The sequence below is a fragment of the Hyaena hyaena genome, unplaced genomic scaffold, assembly GCF_003009895.1.
Source record: "Hyaena hyaena isolate Hyena2069 unplaced genomic scaffold, ASM300989v1 scaffold_1, whole genome shotgun sequence".
Taxonomy (NCBI): domain Eukaryota; kingdom Metazoa; phylum Chordata; class Mammalia; order Carnivora; family Hyaenidae; genus Hyaena; species Hyaena hyaena.
In genome coordinates, this window is record NW_024080633.1 from 7,478,104 (window position 1) to 7,502,674 (window position 24,571).

General features: G+C 56.0%; 1 protein-coding gene across 1 annotated transcript in view; it reads left to right on the plus strand.

Annotated features, from left to right (window-relative positions):
• CRISPLD2 (cysteine rich secretory protein LCCL domain containing 2) overlaps window positions 1-24,571 on the plus strand; it is a 62,175-nt gene that overhangs the window by 31,632 nt on the left and 5,972 nt on the right. Inside the window, exons 7-13 of the mRNA XM_039227293.1 lie at window positions 2,103-2,184; window positions 4,987-5,053; window positions 5,498-5,628; window positions 7,785-7,828; window positions 9,650-9,722; window positions 11,766-11,841; window positions 18,449-18,582. Of these exons, the coding sequence (XP_039083224.1) occupies window positions 2,103-2,184; window positions 4,987-5,053; window positions 5,498-5,628; window positions 7,785-7,828; window positions 9,650-9,722; window positions 11,766-11,841; window positions 18,449-18,582 (607 nt within the window). The remainder of the gene's footprint in view (window positions 1-2,102; window positions 2,185-4,986; window positions 5,054-5,497; window positions 5,629-7,784; window positions 7,829-9,649; window positions 9,723-11,765; window positions 11,842-18,448; window positions 18,583-24,571) is intronic.

A 24,571-nucleotide genomic window follows, 5' to 3' on the forward strand; every position in this document is an offset into this window, starting at 1 on the left:
CTAAGCCACCCAGGCGCCCCTAAAAAGGATATTTTTTTTTTGTTTTTGTTTTTGTTTTTTTTTAATGTTTTATTTATTTCTAGGAGACAGAGAGAGAGAGACAGCATGAGCAGGGGAGGGTCAGAGAGAGAGGGAGTCACAGACTGAAACAGGCTCCAGGCTCCGAGCTGGCAGTCAGCACAGAGCCCGACGCGGGGCTCGAACCCACGAACCGTGAGATCATGACCTAAGTGAAAGTCGGACGCTTAACCGACTAAGCCACCCAGGCGCCCCTAAAAAGGATATTTTTAAGCGATTTCAAAAGCAAGCGCTATGAGAGGGGCGCTTGGGGACCATCCCCGCCAGGCAGGCGTTTCAAGGTTAGACCCTGTCCTTCCAAAGGGGGCCTGGGCTGAAACTGCTCCCCTGGAGGTGGCGAGCCGTCCGGGCCCCGCTCCGGTGGCTCCGGCCCTTCTTTGCCACCTACTGGCTGGTGCCTCGGACCCTCACTGGGCCCTTTGAGACTTGGTTTGCTCATCCATAAATGGGGGCAATAAGGCCCATGCAGGGTTGCCGTGAGGGCCGTTTGCAGTAACGGGGGCCACCCAGTGTCCGCCCCGAGGTCATCACCGCAGTGCCGCCCACGGCTGATCTCCCCCCCCCCCCTCCCCCGGGCTCCTGGAAGTCTCCAAACGCAGAATATTGTCACGCTTTCCCCTCTCCTGCCCTCTGGATGCTCTCAGCTCTCAGGTCTGCCTCAGCTGGCCCTCCTGCCCTGGCTGGAGCCCAGGGTTCGATTTCCCCGGTGCCGCAGCTTTCCTGAAGCTTCAGGGCTCCGGGGGGGGCCTCACGGGCACACAGGCCTGGGCTGTCCACTCATGGTCGTGTTTCCCCCCAAGCCTCAAACCGCATAAAACCCGGCTCACCCTGAGCAGGGCCCAGCTCGTGCTCACCTTTCTCTGAAGCCCCCCACCGTCCGCCGTTTTTTCATCTGCTCTCTCCCTGCCCTGCCCACCCAGCCCCTGTCTTCTCGGAAGGAACTTCAGCCCCCTTCATCACTCTGTAGCTTTCTTTCACCAGAAAATACACCGACGTGCTTGTCTGTCCAGAAGTTAAAATGGTTCCTTTAAGAAACTAATAATTAAAAATTAAAACACAAATGTCTTTTTTTTTTTTTTTTTTAAATAAGAGAGGGGCGCCTGGGTGGCTCAGTCGGTGAAGCGTCCGACTTCGGCTCAGGTCATGATCCCACGGTTCGTGGGTTCGAGCCCCGCGTCGGGCTCTGTGCTGACAGCTCGGAGCCTGGAGCCTGTTTCAGATTCTGTGTCTCCCTCTCTCTCTGACCCTCCCCTGCTCACGCTGTCTTTCTCTCTGAGATAAATAAAACATTAAAAATTTTTTTTTAAATAAATGAGACAAATCAAGAAACAGCATTTTTAAATGTTTATCCACTTTTGAGAGAGAAAGAGAGAGAACAAGTTGGGGGGGGAGGAGAGCAAGCGAGATCTGGAGAAGGCCAGAGAGAAAGGGAAAGACAGAGAATCCCAAGCAGATTCCACGTTGTCAGCACAGAGCCTGACACGGGGCTCAGACTCATAAACCGTGAGATCATGACCTGAGCTGAAATCAAGAGTCGGGTGCTTAGCTAACTGAGCCCCCAGGCGCCCCAATAATCAGTCTTTTTGACAAACTGTAACCCCTCGCCAGGCTTCTGATGCGTCCTTATAAGACAAACAAGAAAGTGAAGCTTGACAGAAGTAGTCTTGGCTGGAGAAGGCCCGTAAGGCCCACCCTCCAGAACCTTCTGGGGCTTCAGGGCACTTGGTACCCAGCCTCCCCTCCATAGCTCCATGCACGTTCTCAGTTAATGCTCACAGAAACAGCACCCATCCCCACTCCCCATCTGCGGAAACTGATCCCCACACGGGGAAGGGACATATACCAGGGCGCTGCTATTATTAAGGGGCAGGTCTGGGATTCGAAGCTCACAGCTGAAGCTTGCAGCCATCAGGCAGTGCTCCTAGACAGGTTGTGGCCCAGATTCCAGAATGTTCCGGAAAGTTCTTCGGAGTGGGGGAGGGGGTCTCTTCGCTCACACTGATGCTCCTGCTTCTGTGATGTGTATTTCTGCATCTCTCCTCTAGCCCAAGTTGTCAGGTGTGACACCAAGATGAAAGACAAGTGCAAAGGATCCACGTGCAACAGGTGAGGCCTGGCCGCACCCCTCCCTCGCCACCGACGCCTACAGCCCTTCGAAGCATGTGCCGCGGGCTGTGGGTCATGTCACGGTCACTCCGTGCTGGCCACCCGAGCCAAGCTGGGGAGAGACTCAGGGGAGAATGTTCTCCACTTTGCGCACAGCAGTTGTGCCGGGTCGAGCCGGATGCCAGCCAGGCTTGTCCTGTCAGAGCTAGACCGGCCATGGCGCCTCAGCTCCCTCCGACGGCCACCGTTGATTGCCCAGGCCCGAGCTTCTTGACCTCAGCGTTCCTGACATTTCGGGCCAGATCGTTCTTTGCACGGCAGGCCGCTGAGCGGTGGGTGTTCTGGCCTCAGCCCGCCGGACGCCCGGAGCACCCCCACCTCAGTCGGGATGCCTCAAAGTGGCTCCAGAAATGGCCCAGTGTTCCCTGAGGGCTACAATCAGTCCTAGTTGATAGCCTTTGACCAGGGAGTTGGCCCAGGCTCTGGGGATCCTCTCAGCTGCACGAATATTCCAGCAAAGTGTTTCATCTCCGGCGGGGAGGACGGGCCTGAGTCACGGATGCCCTGGGCTCTCGGTCCAGAGAGAACGCCGGGCTGTAGATGTGCCGTAGACACGGAGATCTTGCGTGGCCGGGGCTCCATTCTGCCTGCTGTGCAGAGGGGGTCACCGGGTGGCCCGGGTCCTGTGTGGCGAAGGCTCGGGGGGGGAGGGGCTGGGAGCGGACAGCGTGAGCCGGCACCGTGGGCCGTGGACGGGCCCAGATAGACGGCGGTGTAACTGGACTCCTCCCTGGAGGAGGAGGTGCCAGTATGGCCCCCCAGTGGGGTGACTCCATCCGGCGGAAGGAGTCGCCTAGAGTCGTCCATCCGGAGGCCGGAGAGCGTTTGCCAAGAGGCCGGCTTTGGTTTGGGCGAGGCGGCCGCTAGGCTGCTCTATCGGGCAGCGCACGGCCCCCGCGTGCCGCGGCCACATGAGGGACACCGGGCTCGTGCTCATAAACCCGTGTCCGCGGTAGAGCCGCGAGGCCCATCCCCTGTGGGTCCTGGTGTCCATTCATCTAAAGGCGAGTCGTGCTACTTGGCGCACGCGCCACAAAGCAAAGGTAGCATGTCCTCCTTTGTACCCTGGGGACTTGGAATTCGGGTTGCTGGGAGGGCACATCGCGGGGACTTCAGCAGAGCGTCCCAGGGTGGGGTCGCCCGAGGGCCAGCAGGTACCGAAGAAGTGAAGGCAGCCAGTTTGTGGGCAGATGAGCAAACGCGGCAACAATGGGCCGCGGAGCGACTCGCGCCCGGTGTCAGGGCACGTTTGCGTGGCTCCTGGGTCACCAGAACACCGAGTTGTCCCTTTGCGGTGACGTGGCTTTCTGTGCCGCGAGCTCGTTAGGAGAGCATCACGCCTGAGTCGTCAGTGGGGAAAAACGACGGGGTTTGGAGGATATCCGTCAGATGGCATCCAGAAAGTTCCAGAGTCGGGGTAGGTGGGACCTCCTCCTCGCGAGCAGGGAGAAGGCAGGGGTCCAGCCACACGAAGGCCACTAGAGGCCTCCCGGCAGGAACTCCAACTCCCCCACCTGCAATGCAGGAGCGTCCACAGTCGGCTTCCTGAAGTCAGCCCGTGCCCTGGCTCATCGGCTTTCTGTACTGGCTGCTTTTACAATCATAGCATTTCCCGAGCCTTCTTTTTTCCCCCTGACTTCAAAAAGTATTCTTGTGCATTGTAAGTAACTCAGGAAAACGCCAGCATCGCCACCCGAGTTTAGAGAAAGAACGAGAGATCCCAGCATTTCCGTGATAGCCGTAGGGACTTGACGTGGCTCCCCTTCCGTCTTCCCTCCGTGCACTGGGGACACTTACGCAGCTGATGCACGCCGTGCGCTGTCGTTTTAAGACGTTCCAAAGTCAGATGTTTTCCAAAACCCTCATTTCTCGCGGACGCATCATACGCTAACATACGGCCACGCAAAACTGCGTCTGGCCCTTCCTTCGACGGCGCCAGCCTCCTCCTGTGGTTTCAGTGGATGCCGAACATTTGGAAGAGCACGTGGGCCCGACTTCGGGCCTGGGTTAGACACTTACAGGAACTTTAAGGATTGAAAGATATGAATTGATAAGGCTTGCTGGAAAGGTGAATTTATGCATTTTCGTGGGCATGAATGCCATCACTGAATTTTCTCCTATTAAAAAAAAACACCTTGGAATCTGACACCTAGAAAGGGGCGTGTCCTTTCAATTTGCATCTTCTTTGATGACTGATATCGGAGGATTTTTGTTTTGGTGCCTTTGAAGCCACTGGTTTTTATTCTGTGAATTGTCCATTGGGATCTCTGCCTTCAACATGAATCTCTTTTTTCTTTAATTTTTAATGTTCATTTATTTTTGAGAAAGAGAGCACGAGAGAGCGCACGAGTGGGAGAGGGGCAGAGAGAGGGAGACAGAATCTGAAACAGGCTCCAGGCTCTGAGCTGTCGGCACAAAGCCTGACGCGGGGATCGAACCCACGAACTGTGAGATCATGGCCCGAGCCGAAGTCGGACGCTTAACCGACTGAGCCGCCCAGGCGCCCCTGCCTCCAACATGAATCTTAAACAGGTGAAAAGAAGGTCCAATTGCATCTGTAATGGTGTCTATGTGACTATGACCTTCACCTGGGTCAGTCGTGACTCTCTTGAAAACAGCGGATCCTGCTTCTGTCCGGTGTTAGTAATTGAACCTTTGAAGGAGGAAAAACCCCAATAAATTCCTGGTGGGATGCCGTCAGCACGTTCCGCTGTGAGAATGGTTTGCTTTCCTCCCCGTCAGGTACGAGTGCCCGGCGGGCTGCCTGAACAGCAAGGCGCAGGTGTTCGGGACTCTCTTTTACGAAAGCGTAAGTAGCCCGCGGGCTCCCGACGCCCGTGGGTACGGGACACTGCGGGTTTTCGCACGAGGAGGCTTTCCTGCCACCCCCTCAGTCCGAGAGCTGGTCTGCGCCTGTCTCTGGGCTCCCAGACAAGTAAGGCCACTTTGGGGGAACCGGGGGGCCCCTCGCGAAGGTCAGTCTCCGTGTTAGACGTTAACAGGCTCCGCTGGGTGGGGAGAAAGGGCCGTTTCTCGCTGTTCTTAGTTCGTAAAGCGCCTCGGATGGGTTTTCCTGGATAAGCAGCCCCGGGAACAAAGAGGTGCTCTCGGGAGAGGTGAGGGCAGAAGTGGGGGGAGCTTTGGATTGATACTTTGGCTTTTTGTGGGTGGAAGACAAACACGGGGCACCCCGAAGCAGCCTGGACAGAGCTTAGTCCCGATGCACTTACGCTCTCCCTTCCCGCCCCCCCAGTCGTCCAGCATATGCCGGGCCGCCATTCACTACGGGGTCCTGGACAGCAAAGGTGGCCTGGTGGACGTCACCAGGAACGGGAAGGTCCCCTTCTTCGTCAGGTCTGAGAGGAATGGCGTGGAGTCTCTGAGGTAATTCTTCTGGGCTCAGGGCTCCTGGGCGCTTTTTTTTCCCCCTGGTTATGAAAGTATTGTCGACATTTTGAAAAGTACCAAACGATAGGAAGCAGCGGGGGAAAAAACTATCATGACGAACTTGAACCCTTAGCTCGCAAATCACCCCGTAGGCAGCTCGCCATCTCGCCCGCGTGGGTTTTTCTGGGTGTGTGTCTCATTGTTTAATTTGGCTGAGTTGCGACTCTTGCTTTTCCTCACATCCTGGAGTTGATAGGTTGGGTAGCAGTTTTGTTTTCCTAGAGAATGAGGCTTTTCATTTTTAAAAAATACTTACTTTTTTTTTTAATGTTTTATTTATTTCTGAGAGCGTGAGAGAGAGAGCGTGAGCAGGGGAGGGTCAGAGAGAGAGGGAGTCACAGAATCTGAAACAGGCTCCAGGCTCTGAGCTGGCAGTCAGCACAGAGCCCGACGCGGGGCTCGAACCCACGAACCGCGAGATCGTGACCTAAGCGAAAGTCGGATGCCCAACTGACTGAGCCACCCAGGCGCCCCTACTTTGTTGTTGTTTTTTTTCAAGATCCTGTTTTTTGGGGAAGATCTGTGGATGGCTGTGGGGCACTGTCCTCCCCAGCCTGATTTTCCGGGGAGGCCACATCGCACTGTCCCTAGAATCAGAGGCACAGAGTAACTGGGGAGCACAGAGCCCCAACAGGGGCCAGACAGACTTGGCTCGCCCCCCTCAGCTCTGCTCTGCGACTTTGGGCCCGTTTTGTCATCCCTTCTGGGTGGCAGCCTCGTTGGGGAAAGGGGGCCAATCCTAGGACCCAGCTGGTCCACAGAGGTGGGCAGCAGGAAGCCAATTTCTTAAATAATGCACCCCCCGCCCCCCGCCAAGAGTCGCTCGGAAAGGCGTGTTGCCCAGAGCCCCTGGAACGGCTCCCCTGCCCCGGAGTCCCCTCCCCCCACCGAGGACCCAGTGCCTGGCCCGGCAGGGACATGGGGGGGCCCCTGCCCCAGCTCCCCACCTCCCCCCGTCAGTGCCCGTCCCAGGGCCTGCGGCGAGGGTCACAGCGACCAGAGCGCCCTGTGTGTTCCGGGGAGTTCCACGCAGAACATTTCAAAACCCGCATGAGTCATCCCCCTTTGAAAGGTCTGGTTCTTCAGGAGATTTTGCAACATCCCCTCCTCGTCTCGGCCGGGGACGCGGGGCTGTGTAAGCACCGAGCAAGGATGTCCAAACGGAAGCAGAGAATGCGCTCTCGAGGCCCGGTGACCCGCCGCAGGGGCTCAGCGCGGGCACCGAGGGCGCTGTGGGCTGGGCAGGGTCAGGCCCTGCGGGGCCTGCACGCCTGTCCCGGAGCCCGAGCCACGACGGGGTCCTGCCGGCGGCCAGCTTTGCGTCTGGAGCGAGATTCTTCACATCTCGGGGAGTTTCAGACCTCGACACAAAGCAAAGCTGAGCCTTCTTTTCTCCAGCCTCTCATTGAAATGTAGTGTTTCCAGCTGGCAAAGCGTTTGTCCCAAACGGGGTAGCGGTAGCAGCCTCAGCGACTCACGGGGGAAACCTGGTGGCCGGAGGGGTCTGGGAACCATGTCTGCTGTCATTACCTTGAAAAGACCGTGGTTTGAAGACCCGCCCCTCGATTCTGTTTTGAATGCATTCACAAGGGAGCAGAGCTGTTACTCAAATGCAGATTCATGTTTCTAATGTTTGTTCATTTCGAGAGCGGGCGTGGGGAGGAGGGGCAGAGAGACCGGGAGTGGGGTACCGAGGATCCGAAGCAGCTCCGGGCTGACAGCGGGGAGCCGGGTGCAGGGCTTGAACTCACAAACCCTGAGATCAGGACCTGAGCTGAGGTCGACTCAACCAACTGATTCCCCCAGGCGCCCCGCAAATTCGTTTTAATACTTTGAGAATGATCCCACTAATCACGGATTTCCTTTCTGAGCTGCATTTAAAAGTCCTTATTTAAAAGGACACCAGGCTGCCAGAGGGGTTTCTGACACAAAGTAGGTTGACCGTGTTCTAGAATGTTCTTGGGGCTTTCAAGCTTATTGGAAACTGGTAGGAAATTAGAAAGTTGAGGTGGCTGCAATGAAACAAACACAAGAGGAACCCTGCACTTCTACAAACAATTCTGTTTGCATTTACCTACTGTTTTCTCTTCCAGCAAGTACAAGCCTTCCAGCTCGTTCATGGTGTCAAAAGTAAAAGGTAAGCTGGCCAGTCTTTTTTTTTTTTTTTTTTTTAACACGTGACTGTCATACACAGGTTATCTTGGGTTTCCCTGGACATTTCGTTCTCCTTAGCTGTTGACTTAAGGTGAATTCTGCCTCTTAACCCTGCGGGTTCTCAGCATCATAAAGGATTTTTAAAGCACTTCCTGACAACGTCGATTCTGTAACTAGTTTCTAAACATGCCTGCACCTGGCATCGGCCCTGAATTGCCACACCAGAAACCGAGGCCTGGGGTTCCCAGCTGAATGTCCCAGAAATCCTAATGCCTGGGGCCGGAGCGGCTAGCAGCTTGCAGAGGGAGAGCCGGCTCTGTTGGTCAGTGGTGGTGGGTGGAGTGTTGAGGATTCTGAAGCCGCCTCCTGGGCCCCTCGGGAAACAGGCCTTGATAGATAAGTCATGTCTGCCGTGAAGGACAGGGAAACCCGGCGGAAGCTCGTGCACACACGTGCCCTCTCTGGCCTGGGGTGCATTCACTTGGCGAGGGAGGGCGTACCCCTGGATGCCATCCCATGGGCAGAAGTGGGGCTGTGGGTGCTAGTTGTGTGGATTGAGCACTTGGCTGAGACGGTCTCTGGCCAGCAGAGATGCCCGGGGGGGCCCCCCTGCCCGGCCCCTTCCTCGGGAAACTGGCCCCAGAGCCCCTTCCTTTGGGAAAGCTGTTCCTGTCACTGGCCCTGGATGCAAGAATATCTTGCTAGATGTCTTTGTTTTTCCCTTATTATAAAAATAATGCCTATTTATTGCAGATAATTTAATAAATTTAAAATACAAAGAAGCATTTAAAAAAGAACTTGATCCAGATTCCGCCACTTAGAGATCATCTTGTGCACGTTTTGGTGGATAGCTTTGTAGGTGTTTTCCCTCTGATGAAGAGTATATGCCCTGGGAATACATTGATACGCTTTCAAAAATTGAAATGGAATTGTTTGGTGACCTGATTTTTTTTTTCTTCCAAATAATAGTGTATCAGGAAGATGCTTCTGTGTCTTAAAGTGGTGTTCTAAACCCAATTTTAATGACCTCCCTGCATTCCATGATACTAAGGTTCCCTGGTGTACTTGAACCAATCCCCTCTGCTGGATTCCTTCATGGATCCCCAACCCACCCAAATGATAGGCTGGACCACGGGCTGGTGAACTGCCACCCCCAGGGGCAAATCCCGCCTGCCCTCTATCTTGGTAAATAAAGTTTTATTGGCACACAGCCACGCCCATCATTTACATGTCCTCTGTAACTGGTTTCCACCGCAAGGGCAGAGTTGAGTGGTTACAGCATCGTCCGTCCGTGGGGCCCCTGAAGCCAGACGTATTTGCCCTCTGGCCCTTTAGGAAGAGTTTGCCGAGCCCCAGACTAGCTGAAGACCCGCTGTCAGAGCACAGGTGGCCGGTATTAGAGCCCTTGTTACCTCTGTTGTTTAAACGCAACATGTGACCTTGAAGAGCTCTAGCCTGGGAATCAGAAACCCGGCCTCCCCCCCTCTGTTTCCTCCTCTGTATAATTAGAATAATACCTTCTGTGCAGACAGATGAGGCAGGTGAACAGCTTTAACCCCGGAAAGCAAACGAAAGGTGCCATCGGTCCTATGCAGACCCGTTCAGGCCATGGGGCCTCTCATCCCTCGAGGGCCCCGAGGTGAGACCCAGCCCTGCTGGGGCGCCTGCGGGCTTCTCCTCCCACGTGCTCGAAGCCCCCGGAGCCTCTAGGACCTGGTTGTCCGGCGTCCGTTTCCTAGGCTGGTAGCCGGAGCCCCGGGCTCGCCGGCGACCTGACCGTTTGCCATCGTGTCCCTGTCCCCAGTGCAGGACTTGGACTGCTACACCACCGTTGCTCAGCTCTGCCCCTTCGAGAAGCCGGGGACCCACTGCCCAAGGTAAGACTCTCGTGTCTGGTTTCGTAAACGCAGGGGCAGGGAGAAGGACGCCTCCTGCTGCGTCGGGGGCGGAGGCGCCACCAGGTTCTAGATGTGGCCCCTCCTGGAGACCGCGGGTTGTCAGCCCTGGCTGCGGGGTGGGATGGCCTGAGGGGCATCCGAAGGCCCCGCCCAGACCCCCGAGATCGGGGCCTCCCGGAGCGGCCCAGTAGGGCGGAACCATTAGTGGACCTTCGTGGTGCCACGTCTCCCCTTTAAGTCAGCTCCTTGATTCTCGGACTTGATCTGTGGCCTTTCCTATGGATCATTTTAGAACCAGCCCCTTCTACCCCAGCTTTTCGGAGGCGTGGTTTGCGCACCGTCAGATCCGCCCGTCGCAAGCGCACAGTTCGATGGGTCTTGACAAATGTACCCAGTCACGCGGTCACCACCGCAATCAAGGCAGGGGACGTTTTCATCACGCCAGAAAGTTCCCTCGGGGTCGCCCCTCTCCCTCCCCCGCCCCCCCCCCCCACGTCCCTGCCAACCACTGGTCTGCTTTCTGTCACCGTAATTTTGCCTTTTCTAGCATCTCCCGTACACAGAACCGTCACAGTATGTGGCTTTCGTGTCTGGCGTCTTTCACTCCGCCTGATGCTTTGGAGACTGGTGCTTCCTTCCACCTGTCCCCGCGCTCGGCTCTGTTCTGTGCAGGGACCACAGTTAGGTTTTACGTGTACTGCCCCCACCTTAACTGGCTGATTTTTGGAGGATGCTTCATGACGTGAAATAAAAGGCTCCTGGTAACACTTGCTTCTCAAGTACTTGTTAGGCCCCCAGGGCGCTACGAACCCTTCTCCGGGGCCTGGAGGCCTGCGGATTCTCCAAGAGACTCACCTTAAACCTAGCATGTGGAGCCCCCCAAGGGGTGAGCAGGGAAGAGGCCCAGGAGGGTGCTGGTGAGCGGGAGACCCTGGACAGGGACCCCCGCTCCTCCCCTGGGCTGCTCCCACCCCCTCGGCCCCCGCCGGCCCTCCACCACCAGGCCGATCCCCTTTGCATGTTCAGAGGCGAACCACCTTTTATTAAATATTTTAAGAATAAACCCAAATACTCAAGAGAAGCAGAAGGAGATTATTTCAGAAAAAACAAACGGACGAAAAGAAAAACTTAGTAGAGAAAACAGGTTTCTGGCTTGCCATTCTAGAGAAAGTCAGAAAGGATTTGCTTTCCCAGATTCTTGCTGCTTTCTTAAAATCTCCCACATCTCTCCTCTCTCTGGGTCCACACCTGTCCCCTCCCCCCACAGGGCTGTTTTCACTCCGTAATCCCTTCTCCCGGAATCCTGCCTGTCTTGGGGCCAGATGGCTTCCAGGCGCCATCTTGGTTTCTCGGTCTCTGCGTGCCAGCAACTTGGTGTACTGTTCGAGATAAAGGCACAAAAAAAGCCCTTTTCTTCTGCGGGGTTCTTGCTTTGCCCTGGTCTGAATGTCTCACACCCCCGGGGCCCACCCATTTCCAGGTTGGGGGGCTCTCCTAATCCTCTGTGCCCACAGCAGGGATGTGGTGACTGACACCATGCTGATCTAACCTCTTCCGCCTCAGGTTATCAGTGCGGTTATCGGAGGCGAGGTAATACTCTGACTCATTGAGGTGAGGGCCCTCCACCCTTTCCGCCCTCTTAGAGGGAAATGGCCTTTAAAGAGGTCTATTGATTATAATCTCTGTGATGTGCCCACAGAATGAATTGGCCAACGCCCAAGAACGGGAGGTACAGCCTCTTACAATCCCACATTCACGTCTCTGACAGATTTATTCTTTCATCTTGTTTGTGCCTGTCTTTTGTACAGAGTTTTCAATTTCTATCTGCGCTGCTTAAGAGGGCAAAATACCTTAACCGCTCCTAGGGTGGGAGAGGTAGTTGGTTTTGTTTTCTTCCTGAAAGAGTCAACTGTATGGTAATTCCCTTTCCCATCGGAGTCGTTAAATACTGAAATTCAAAGAAGGAAGGACTTGTGTTTTCTGCTGGCCATGACCATCGCACAAATGTGTCCTGTTTTCCAGAGTTCACTGTCGGGCACACTGCAAAGATGAACCGTCCTACTGGGCTCCTGTGTTTGGAACGAACATCTACGCAGACGTGAGTACGCGGGCGTTTTCAGCGACCACCCCTCAAAAGTGGGCTAGGACCTCGGAAACCATGTTTCGTGGTCTGGGTACCCGAAACCTGAGGTCTTATTCCTGTGTCCCTGGCTGACTTGAGACCACTAATTTCTGCAGTCACTGCCTGTGTTTCCCCGCTTACAGCGACACTAGTACCTCCCTTGTGTATGTTGATGAATGAATACAGATGCAGGCACACCTCCTCTGATCCACGTGTTTTCACAGTTTGGTAAATTGAATCTTGCTTCCCCAACGAGGTGCCTTTTTTAATGTGCAGGCTTTCCCGTATCACGTACTTCACTTCCCAGATATTTAATAACCTTTCCAGCTCTCCTGATGCAGTAATGGAAACTGGTCCACTCTACTCACAGTATTTCTTCTTGGCTACCTACCCATTTAGCTGAAAACACACCGAAGGAAATGCAAGTAACACTAATTTACTACTTGTTAATAACCACTCTTCTTCTACCAGAGTCTGATCTTCTCTATTTCCTGACGAACTTTAGCAAGGAAACGTTAGCCTGACTTTTCTCAGTGAATCCTCCAGAATGTAGACTGTTCCTTGCAGTGGCCCAGGGTTGAGGGACACGGTGTCCCAAAAGAGGGAAATGTGGCCACAGCCTTGCCCAACAGGCGGTGTGATCTTCTTGCCAAGTTGCTTACCTCTCTGTAGAATGAGCCAGCTGGGATTTTTCTAGTCCAAGGAATCTTCGAGATCTAAAATTTCATGACTAGATCAGCATTGCTTATCCCCAGCTCACATTTTTACTCAACCTTTTTCCGTTTTTATTTTAATTGTTCTCTCCCGCCTACCACCATCATTTTTGCCTCTATGCGCTTTATTTGTTCCAGATTCCTGTGAATGTGAGGTCACGAAGTCCTGTAAAGTCCAACCAAACTTCATAGCTAACCCTTTTTTTCCTATCTTTGTTTTTCTTTCCTCTTTAAATGAGTCTTTTTCTTCTCAAAGCCATTCAGCCAAGATTGAGTTTTAAAAGTTTAATGAAGGAGTAAAATAATGTATATCAATTGTTACAGTCAACGTTTGACTGCTTTATTAAAAGACCGAGACTTTGATTTTACAATGATTGAAAAATAAAGGGATAGGGCCCAGTGATTCCAGCCAAATACAGAGAAATGACAAAGCAGGAGTGGCAGTATTGCTATCTGATAAAGTGGAATTGAAGGTAAAACATACTGAAGGGGACACCACAATTCATTGTGCAGTGGCACAAAAGGTATAATTTCTGAAGATCAGATTCATGAGATCAAATCTGTACGCACCAAACAACATAGCAGCTAAACATATAAAGTTTTTATGAAAGGTTAGAACTGGAAGGAGAACTGGTTGAAAATTAACAGTAATATAAAACTATCTTTTACTATGTTTTGGGTTCATTAAAAACACCATTGCTAGGTATTGTTGTCTTTGTCTTATAGGAAAGCAAAGTGAGGCTTAGTGTAACCTGTCCCCAAAGCACACAGCTAACACAGGCCAAGATGAGATGCCATGTGTCTTGCTTTAGGTTCTGTCCTTTCCCTGCTCTACTGTGCCTTGCTTGAATGCATCTGCACTCAACAATTACCCTGGTGTGAACAGGCATGTGAGTGAAGAGCCCTATAGAGTCTTTACCCTGTTCACTAGATTTTTGAGCTTTTGGAACAACCACAGTGCTCTGAACGGGGCTTGACACAGAATAATTGTTCAATGAATGTTTGTCGAAGGAATAAATAAATGAAGATACTACGTTAGTCCATGTTTAAATATTAAGCAGTTCAGTAAATGAAGGAAAGGAGGGGGGAAAAGAGAGGAACAGGGACGGGAGATGGGGAGGAGAGAGGGACAGAATAGGGAGAGAAGGAAAGCTCCATCCGTTTTAGAGGTTCTTTTCTGGCCTCGGTTTCTAGGTCACTCTGTATTCTGGGAAATGATGATGCCTTTTTGGAAAATGTCTGCTTAGCTAAGAGATTTATTTTGGGAGAGGAGTCTCCAGATCGTCGAAGGGCCGAATAGTGCCGCCGCTCCTGCCTGCCCGCCTCACTCTGGTGAGCTGCAGGCAGGAGAGGCATCGGGCGGAACCCAAAGAGCAAAGTCCCTGTTAAAGTGCGAGTTTAGGACCCTGTTGTGAGCTGGTGGGCAAGCCTTTCCCCCACCCTGAACCTCAGTTTCTTATCTCTTCTCATCTCCCTCGGTGGCTGGCTATGTTCTCACACTGGGCCACGCATCACAATTCCCCGGAGGGCTAGTGCAAACAGACTTCTGGGCCCCACCCCAGCATTTCTGACTCTGAGTCTGGAGTAGAGCCAGAGAATCTGCATTTCGAGTACGTTCCCAGATGATGCTGATGATGCTGGTCTGGGACGACAGCCCCTGGAGAATTTTTGATGCTGGTGCTGGTGCCCGTGCCATTTGTCTTAGTAACTGACATCTACTGAGCGTTTCCTCTTGGGAGCCCACGTTCCACCCCGGGGCTTCTAGCATCTCCCCGATAGCCCTTTTAGGTTCCGATGATCCCATGAAGCATAGTGTGTGGCCTGCTGGCTCCCCGTGGCAGTCCCGGCTCTGCCGTCGGCCAGCAGGGGGAGGCTGGGCAAATCGTTTAAGCTCCCAGAGCCTCACTCTCCTCCGGTGTGAATAGAGAATAATCCCTCCCACATAGGATATTCGAGAGACTTCTCCATCTCTGTGTACGGAAGACACAGAACAGGGCCTGCCCCAAATGGTGGATGCCCCACATGTTAATCAACGTGTAGGTGTTCGTGTTGCCTCGGGCCCCGAGAAGAGAGAGGGGGCAACCCGTGTCTCTATGGAAGCTTGGGTCGTGAGAGGCGGCATGTGGGAGGAAGGGGAAGACACGCCTTTGCCTGATGTGGCAGTTGCTTGAAGAGGTTGTTCGGAGGAGGGGCCGGGGCTGTGCCTCTCTCGAGAAGGATCCGGCCGTCAGTGTGAGGTTTTCATCCTCTCGGCCAAGGGCGTGATGGTATCGCAGAGAATGTCTGGATGCTGGTGTCCAGAAGCCCGGGGATGGGAGGCAAAGGGCTGTCACAGATGGCACCAAACGAACGTGCCCCACCTCTTGGCCGCGTCTGGGTCTGGAGGACGCGGATCAGGTCCCTGCTGGTGCGGTAGCTGAGAGCTGGCCCCGGGGCCCCCTGTCTGGGAACTCGGTCGGCCGAGCGGGCAGCACCCGGAGAACCAGGGGCCGGGCCCCGCTCTGCCCGCCAGTAAGGACAGTACGCGTGTTTGCAGCCACACTCACCGCCACTGGCAGTGCGTCCGGAGGGAGGAGCTCTAAACTGATCTCTCTGTTTTGAGAGCCCCCCGTCTCTCCCTGAGGTGGCTGCAGACGCACTGGTGTCTCCCCCTCGCGGCGCACAAACCCTTCTGGGAACGGGACGCTTAGGGATCCTTTTTCCGGGGGCTGCGGGGTAGAATTATAAAGGCTTCCTTGTGCAGACGGGGTGGCCAGCTGGGGGGCTGCCCTCGGATTCGGGGGTCCCCGCAGTTGGCATGAGAATCGGGGAGTTCTTGCTTGACTGAGAGGCTCACGGAGGTCTGAGTGACACTCTGGGCCACAGGGGTCCCCTGGAGCCCGCCTCGCTGAGCTTCTGTATCGAAGGAGGAAAGAGGCGTCCGTGCAGCCATTGCAGCTGCCTTTCAGCTTCTCGAGCGACCGAGAAAGACACAGTCCTGTTCTCCGGGCCTTAGGGCGAGCATTCGCCTCGGCTCTGGGGCTCCCCGCCTTTCCGCCTCGCTGTCAGCTTCCCAGGGCACAGGCGGGCGGCCTCTGCCGCTGGGCGGCGACTTCCATAAAACGAGCGGCCCCTCTGGAAGGGCCCGGTGTGAAGGACGGGCCGTAGCCCACAGCCTGCAGGGGACCCGAGGGTCCGGAGCAGAACTAAGTACCTGCTCCACGCACGATTTCAAATCGGGGGGTTTTCAAACAGCCCCTTGTAATCCGTCCACTCATGTCTGGGGTTACAAACCTGCTCAGCGGATTCCTTGTCCCGGTCAAAGGGCAGTGCAGGGTACACTTTCCATCCCATGGGCTGTGTCTGTGGACATGACCAGTGCTGACGCCTCACGTGAGGTAGGATGATATGGGATTCGTCTTCACCCCCCACCCCACCCCAACACCCCCCTCCCCCACTCTCCACGGAGGAGCTGCCGGCCAGTTTCGGCCGTGGCTGGGACCCAGGTACTGTGCACACAGGTGGCCCTGAGCCACAGCAAAGCCCGGACCTACGCTCCTGTTGGGTGACACGCACCTGGCCGTGTCTGCACAGCTGGGACACGGGCAGCAGAGGCCCCACCCCCGCTCCCTGCCCCGGTCCACCCTCAACGTGCGCGCACACGCGCGCACACACACACACACACACACAGTCTGCAGGCTAAGCCCGCAGTGACGGCCACAGGTCACTAGGTCATGAGCAAGGGCAGGACTGGAGTCCACTTTGTAGGCATCGGTTTGAGTTTTTATCTTTAAGCTCGCAGGTTGCCGAGCTCGACCGAGGGGCGGCCCCATCAGCCTGCCCTGCGTGCGCACGGATGGCCCGGGGCCCTCCTGTTGACTCTCTTCTGAATACTTGAAGTCTTCACACTTAAGGGACCTACTCAGTGGAACAGTTTTGTTATCAGATGGTGATGGGAAGCAGGATGGGTTATTACGGCCGCCATAATGAGCACGCACGGGCTTAAAATCTTCGTGGCCTCAAGCAACACGCACGCACTTACTGGCTGGGGGTCAGAAGCCTGATACGGGCCTCACCAGGGTCAAGCTGTCAGCAGCATTTCGTTCCTTCTGGAGGCCCCAGGAGCCCCCGTTTCACTTGCCTTCCCCACTTTCTAGAGGCCGCCCCGGCCCCTGCTTGGGACGCCCCCTCCCTGCACAGCCAGCAGTATGGCCTCTGCCGGTGCGCCTCTCTGGCTCGGTCCCTCCTGCTTCCCCTCTCGTAGGAGGCTGGTGATCACCGTGGGCCATCAGGCTTGCAGGCTCGTCTCCGCACAGGGCCCTTAATCACATGTGTGGGGTCCTTTGGCCACGTGGTCCCGGTTCTGGGGACAGGGGCGTGGGCGGCTTTGGAGGCCGGGACTCTGCTGACCCCAGAAACACGGCATTCGCGCTCAGCCAGGCCACAGTTGGAATCCCTACTAAGCCACTAGCTGTCTGCGTGGCCTTGGCAAAGTTCTTGGGTCTCCCCAAACCCACCCTTTCCTGCCTGTAAAATGGGAATAGTGGTAGTTCCCCGTCTCGTCGGAAGAGTAAATGAGATAAGAGCCTGGGGTATAGTAAGCACAGTGCCCCTGTTAGCCCCGCGGCCTGTGAGGGGGCAGCAGGCCCCACAAACGGGTCTGGGCACAGGCGTAGGCGGCCCCGGCCGCACGCAAGGGCCACCTGACCGGCATCGAAGATGCCGGATCTCGGGCTTCCCCATAGCTGAGTGCTGGGGGGATGGGGAGGTCAGCTCCCGTCCCCGCATGCGGCGGCTGCAGGTGGCCGTGAGCTACAGTGAAGGTCGACACCCACTGCCAAGGCCAGAGTTGGATCTTAGCACAGGCTGGATGACTGTGTCACAGAGGTGGCAGGAGCGTGTCCCCTACAGAGCCCTTAACCTCGAGCGTGCCTCACACCACCTGGCCCCCGTCGGGGGCCATTCTGAATCGGCCCCTGAGGGCGAGTGAGGGCCCCCAGCCCACCCCGGGATGCATCTGTCCAGCTCGAGAAGTGTCGATTAATCAGTGTCAGACACGCCATCCTGAGGACCATGCCTCTGCTTGGTAAATCGAGACCCTGATGAAAGTTTAACTCAAGGGTTTATTACCAGGGACTGGACTGCTTGGTAACTTTGGAAAACAGCACGCCTTGCCCTTGCTTGAAAGCCAGTGGATCCCTTGGTCCCCAGCATCAGCCTCACCCCGCCCTGTGGTCCCCACAGCCCCCGATGGCCCCGCTCACCTCTCTCACCTGTCCGCCACATTCCCCCTGACGCTCTGTATCCCAGCCTCCCTGGCCCTCTTTCTGTTTCTTGGACAGGACGAGTTTGCTCTTGTCCCAGGGCCTTTGCACAAGCTGCTCCGCCCAGAGCACACGGCTCTGCACACGGCTCCCAGGCCGTGGCCGGCTCCTTTTGGCCATCCAAATCTGAACTCAAATGTCACACTAAGTGCAATCTTCCCTGATTAACTTTGAAAAGAGCCCTTCCGCCCAGCCATTTTAGCTCATGATCTGGCTTTATTTCCTCCATAGGCAGCATTGCTGTTTTGTGTATCTGTTTATCTGTTCGTCTCCCCCAACTCCGTGAAGGCAGAGTCTTTATCTTGCTCCCTGCGGAACTTCCCTGCATCGAGCACAGTGCCGAGCACATAGTAGGTGCCCAGGAAAGACTTGTTGTACAAACGGACACATGATGATGCCAGGTCTCTCCCAGGGGAATCAAGGAGGCGCTGGTTATTCCTTAGGGGTAGCTCGGTCACCGCCCTCCCCTACCCCCAGCCAGGCCACCAAGCACTGGTTGAGGGCATTAGGGCGCCACCCAGGAGCAGGCCACCGTGGATGCTGATCGCGGCTCTTCTGCGCTTTCAGACTTCAAGCATCTGTAAGACGGCCGTGCACGCGGGAGTCCTCCGGGACGAGAGCGGGGGTTACGTGGATGTGATGCCCGTGGACAAAAAGAAGGCCTACGTGGGCTCGCTCAGGAACGGAGTTCAGTCTGAAAGGTAGGGCTGCGTTCTCTTGCGCTTGACACCCAAGGTCAGCCAAGGGCGTTCCCGCCAGAATGCCCGGGATAAGCGTGTTCCTTTCTCTGCCTTTCTGTTGTAAAAGTAAGAGCTTTTTTCTCTGATGAGAATTTGGAAGCAGCCGTGAGCCGCTGCAGGGCTTCTTGCGTGTGCGCCCGTGGTCCTTTCCGTGCGTGTGGGAGCGTGCATGTCCCCCGGGGAACAAGCCGGGGCCCATCGTGGGGACGCGGTGGTTCTCTGTAGCGACGCGAGGGTGTAGTTACTCGCAGAAGGAAGAGCACAGAGTCTGGAGTCAGACCGGGCTCAGCTGCTCACCAGCTCTGTGCCCGGCACCCCACTCCCCTGTGCCTCAGTTTCCCCCCGCCGGAATCGTGGAGACAAAACTGGTCTTGGCCTCCCACACCTGCTGGGTGAATCCAGTGCCCTTCTGGGAGCGACGAGCCCTCAGCGGATCATCGAGGCGGCTCCTGAATCCACCCCCAGTTGCACTGCGGGGGACGCCCCACGATTGCATCCGCTGAGCGCTCTGCACCTCCCTTCCCGGTTGGACGTCAAACGCTTTTCCATCCCAGGGGCATCCTTTCGGGTGAATGTGCGCACATGCCACGATTGTTTCCTTGTTTCCTTCAATCCCCAGAGGTGACCTTTCTAGATCAAAGACTATGCAGACGTCAAAGGCTTTGGGTATGCCTTTACAGAGTGTTCTTCGGAAGGGGTCCCAGCGCCACTTCGCGCTGCCGGCTGTGTTCTGGCACTTGCTGTCCTGCTGTCCATGGCAGCGAGTCACAGGCCTCACAGCCCAGGGCCCCAGGCCTGGGGTTGCCTCTTGAGAAGCCCGTGAGCTCACACAAGGCCCAGCCTTTCCCAGACCACCAGGGGGGGGTGGGGGGGGACGGGGTGCTGATCCCGTAGGGGCTCAGGGCAGGGTCACCTAACCTAACTCGGAACAAGTTATCAGCACACTTGTTGTGAGTGCTGCCGGGAGCTTAAAGCACAGACGTTTCTACCCTCACAGTTCAGGAGGCTGGAGGTCCCAGATCGCGGTGATTTCCTTCTGGGGCCTCTGCTGGGTGGGGAGATGGCCGCCCCTGCCTGTCCTCGCACGGCCCTCCCTCTGCGCGAATCTGCGCCCTAATGTCTCCTAAGGACACCGGTCTGATTGGATCTGGCCCCACCCTCGTGACCTCATTTTTCTCTTAATTATCCCTTTAAAGACCCTGTCTCCAAACACAGCCACCCCGAGTCGTTGGGGATTGGGACTGAAACATAGGAATTGGGGTGCAGGGTGCAATTGAGTCCATTACCAGAGGGGAATGCTGAAATTTTATATTTGAGAAGCCCGTCTTTTTTTTTTTTTAATTTTTTAATGTTTGTTTATCTTTGAGAGACACAGAGCAGAAGCAGGGGAGGGGCAGAGGGAGAGGGAGACACAGAATCCGAAGCAGCTCCAGGCTCCAAGCTGTCAGCACAGAGCCCGATGCGGGGCTCGAACCCACGGACTGTGAGATCATGGCCTGAGCCATGATGGATGCTTCACTGACTGAGCCCCCGAGGCGCCCAGGGGTGCCTTCTTTGGAAAAGGAGAATAAAATCAAGAACATAAAAGGTGCTGGGACCCTTGAAGCTTCGGCTTCCGTGGCTCCAAGGAGCTCAGTGCCTGTGCCGGCCTCCCGGCCTCCTGGCCTGCTTGGGAGCCTCAGCTGTGCGTGGAGCTGCATCCAGCCCCCCGGGGGCCCCACAGTGACCCTGCCCGAGCCCCTAACCGCCAGAGCTGACAGCCGTGGCATCTGCTTCAGCGTGGGAAGCCTTCGTTTGGGAAAAGCCTAATGAAGGGAAATTCCATTGGTTTTAATGGGAGGGAAATGAGGCAGCCGATTAGGTGGAATTTCCTGGCCAGGCGGGAAGAAATCCCAGGACACCACTCTGCTGGGCTCTCTGTCCCCCCCGCAGAGGACACGGTCTTGCTAAGGAGCATGGCGACCCGGCCCACGTGCCCCACCACCCCCCACCCCCCGAGGGCGGCCACAGGGCTTCATGTGCGGCCCCCACAGGTCTGAAGAGAGCAGGGGACAGGTCTCCAAAGTGGCTTCCTGCTCACCGTGACCACCCCCGCCCCGGGAAACCCGTCCTTTCCTCTCTTCCCGAGGGCCCCGCCCAAGCTTGTGCGCACGCACGGCAGCGCCTACGTGGACTGTCTTTCAGGATTAGTGGGAGGGCACCTCCCAGGAACTCACTCTGTCACCCCCACGCCCGTCTTCCCAGGGCGCGCTCAGCTCTCAGGGGCCACACGCTTGGTGAGCCTGCCCTGCATCCCCGCGGGGACCACAGCCCGCGTGGGACTGTCTGCCCCGTGGGACTCTCCCCGTGGGACTCACCGTCTAGAGGGGGCACAGATGACTAGAGTGTGACGGAGGGCGGCTCCGTCCCCGACGTCTGCCGGAGCCCCAGAGCCGTCCCAGCGGGTCCCCAGGGAGCTGCGGTTGCCGGTCACTCTGGGACCAGCTCACAGCCAACTTCCTTCCAAACGTAGGGAGGCCTCCAATCCTACGACCTGACCAAAGCCGCCCGAGCAGAGTTAGCGCACGGCCCCAAAAGGAGGTTCTGCTCTAGACTGACCTGGGTCTGGCTTAGCGGTGGTTTTATTTTTCTGGAAGAGGATTTCCGGAAAGTCTTGGAAGGTGAGGACGCTGAACTGGGGCATTGTAAGGGGACAGGCGTCTTCCGTCCCACACATGTGTCCGTGAAGGCTGGCAGCACAAAGGAAAGGCGTCGGGAGGAGCTTTGGACACTAGAACTGGGGTTTACCCGCATATTCTCGGGGAGAAGCTGGACATCTCGGTGAATATCCATTCCGGAATTTTTCCTAGACCAGGACCGGTTTTCAAAAGACAGATGTCACAAGGAGAGACTGGGAAATAGACCAACATGGACAGATAACGTTCTTAGTCACTTGGTTTTAACAGACACAACCCACCTAGATGGCGTGTGTGGGGGTGGCCTTTCGTCCCCGAGTGGACCCTTCATGTAGCAGCTTCTGTGTGCCAGGCAGTGTCCTCTGCGTGGGCGCGGACAGCACACACCTCAGGCCACATGGACCCTAAAGGTTCTGGCAGATGCAGGAAGAAGGAACAGGAGGAAATATTTAAAATATGTTGGGTTTAGGCTGGGGTATCAAAATATTATTTTAATACGTATAATAGAAAATTAGTAAGTATGCGGAGGCACAGAGAGGTGAAGTGGCTTGTTCAAGGTTAGCCAGCGAGAACCACGACTTGAAGCTGGGCCACCCACCCCAGCACCCAAGCTCCTCACCGGTCACGCCCCACTGAGGACTGGTCCCCGAGCGTGGGTGCCGGGAGGGGCCGGGTGAGCCTTCCGAGCCAGGTACGCTTGTTTCTAACTTTAAACGTATTTATTAGAAAAGAAATACATACTTGTTTAAATAACAAGTCTAGGGAGTAGAAATTAAGAGTTCTGTACAGGTGCCCTGGTAACCTGTTCATTGCTCCTTCGTAGATTTTCAGGCCTTCCCCCCCCCCACCCCCCGTACATACACCGTGCGTGAAAATCAGCGTGAAAGATCGTATTATGGGCATTGTTCTGAAACTCTTCCCTAAAGAGTATTTTTATATTCATGAAAGACGCTTTCCTGGAGCCTTGCCTTCGTGCAGATGATGCCTTCATCGCTGTGCGTGCACCCACCGCGTGCCAGGCAGGCTGTCCCTTCCCTGACGGGAGAATGCGGTTCAAACCAAGCAGGGAGGATGGTGCTTGCAGCTCAGGGCCACCGAGCTCCTGCCCGGCGCGGGGCCTGCACAGGCTCTTACTCTCCCCAGCGTCCCTAAGGCACCGGCGCTTTCCGCAACCCTGCTTTACAGGTGTGCGAACAGGCTCAGCGAAGTGGGTTAGCCACGGTCCTGCAGAGAGGGTCTGCTCTCTGCTGAAGTCTCCTCAGAGATCTGTAAGCGGGTGAGACTCGGGGAGAACAGGGTTCAAACCCTCAGCACAAACAAAATACACACCCACGGATACACGCGCACACATGTGCACCTATTAATCGCACGTGTGTGCACACGCATGGAAATGATATTTCTGAATAATAAGAAGGAATCGCACACTTAAAAGCCAGAGGGGCGGCCGAGAGTCCTTCCCTGCAGTGCTTCTGACGCCGGGTCCCGTGAGTCCACGGACAGGGCTGCCAGCTGGTGGGAAGCCCCCAGTCTCTCCCGGTCTGTGCGCGTGACCACGTGCCCGTCTGTCCCTCCCCGAGTGACCTTCACCGCAGCTCCGGCTCCTGTGTTCGCGGCTCCTCGTGGGCCTGCACCTCCCCTTTCCGAGGGGCCCCCGGCACCGAGCCCCCCGCCGCGGCCTGGGGTGGGCCAGCGTCCCCCTCCGAGAAGGCAGGGCTGCAGCCTAATTGCTGAGGATGGTGGTTAGGAGAGGCTCTCACGTGCTCGGGTCCACAGCCTGGTGGCACCCGGGATGGGTTTCACTTTGGGGCCGATTGCGTCATCTCTCGGAGCCTGGGTTCCCTTTCTGTGAGCGGCGAGGACCTCAGAGATCTTGTGGGGAGGCTGCGAGGGGCGTGCGGGGTGAGATCGCCTAAGTACCGCGGTGGCATCGTCGGGCCGTGCAGCCGGGCAGGGCTGCGGGCCCAGGGAGGTGTGGGGTCCGGGCGAGTGGTGACCCCCTGAGGCCGCAGATGCTGGCCGCCTCCCAGGGCACCCTGTCACCGCTCCGCCCCAAAGGCTGAGCGTGTGGAGTCAGCGGAGGGCTCCCCGAGGCCCCCCGGCCAGCTCTGGCTCCCCCAGCTCTGCAAGGGGCCTGTGCGTTGGCTTTCTTTCCCTCCCTTCCTTTCCTTCTTCTTAAAATAAAATCAGACTTCAAGAAACAATTTTAATTTTAAAATAATTTTAAGAAATTAATTTTGCGACGGTGCCTGGGTGGCTCAGTCAGGTAAGCATCCGACTCTTGGATTCCGCTCAGGTCATGATCTCACGGTTCCGGGGTTCAAGCCCCGTGTTGGGCTCTGCGCTGACAGCTCAGAGTCCGCTGGGGATTCTCTCTCCCCGCCCTTGCTCTGCCCCTCCCCTGCTTGTGCATGCTTGCGCTCTCAAAGTAAATAAACATTTAAAAACGGTTTTAAATTAATTTTAAGGAATTAATGTCTTAATTTTAAGAGACTTTAAGACAATAATTTTAAGAAGTTACCACGGAAAATCCCACACCCGGAAACAACCACTATGAACATTCTGGTGTGTTTCCTTCCAGATTTTTTTCTGTCCACAAGCACCTTACTTTCAGTTTGTTTTTTACCTAAAGGATCAGACTCCCCGTATTGTTAGGTTGGCGGTGTTTTCAGCGGCGCGAGGTGCGGGAGCGGCGCTGCTGACCCGGGGGCCGGACGCCCGGGCTGTTTCCCGTCCTCTCTGCCGTGAGCAACACGGCGGGAACACCCTTGCACAAGCCGCGTGCTTCCCCGCAGTTTCGTAAGGTCACTTCCCTTTAGCAGGTTGGTCACAGCCGCAGACCCGTGTGTCCCTGCAGGCCAGACCCAGGCCCTGGTGGGATGGGCCCCCAGGGGCCCCCACGGTGGCCAGAATGAAGTCCCCTCTCTTACCTCGCAAGGTCACGGCTGATGCAACCCCCGCCTGTCCGTCCACCCTCTTGATGCCTTGTTCCTCCTCGTTACCCTTCATGCACTGGCTTCTCCGTTCTGGGGGGACATGGAGACTGGGGCCTTTGCACACAGTCTCACCCGGCCCTGGCCCCCCGGCTGCCGTGTTTTCCTGTGCGGGGAGCGGTCTCCTTGTCATCCAGCCCAGTGCACAGACGCTGTCTCCCCACCCTGCTCCGTCCCATCTCCCTGGGTCCCTCACCCCTGCCCTGCTCCATCCCATCTCCCTGGGTCCCTCACCCCTGCCCTGCTCCATCCCATCTCCCTGGGTCCCTCACCCCTGCCTGCTCA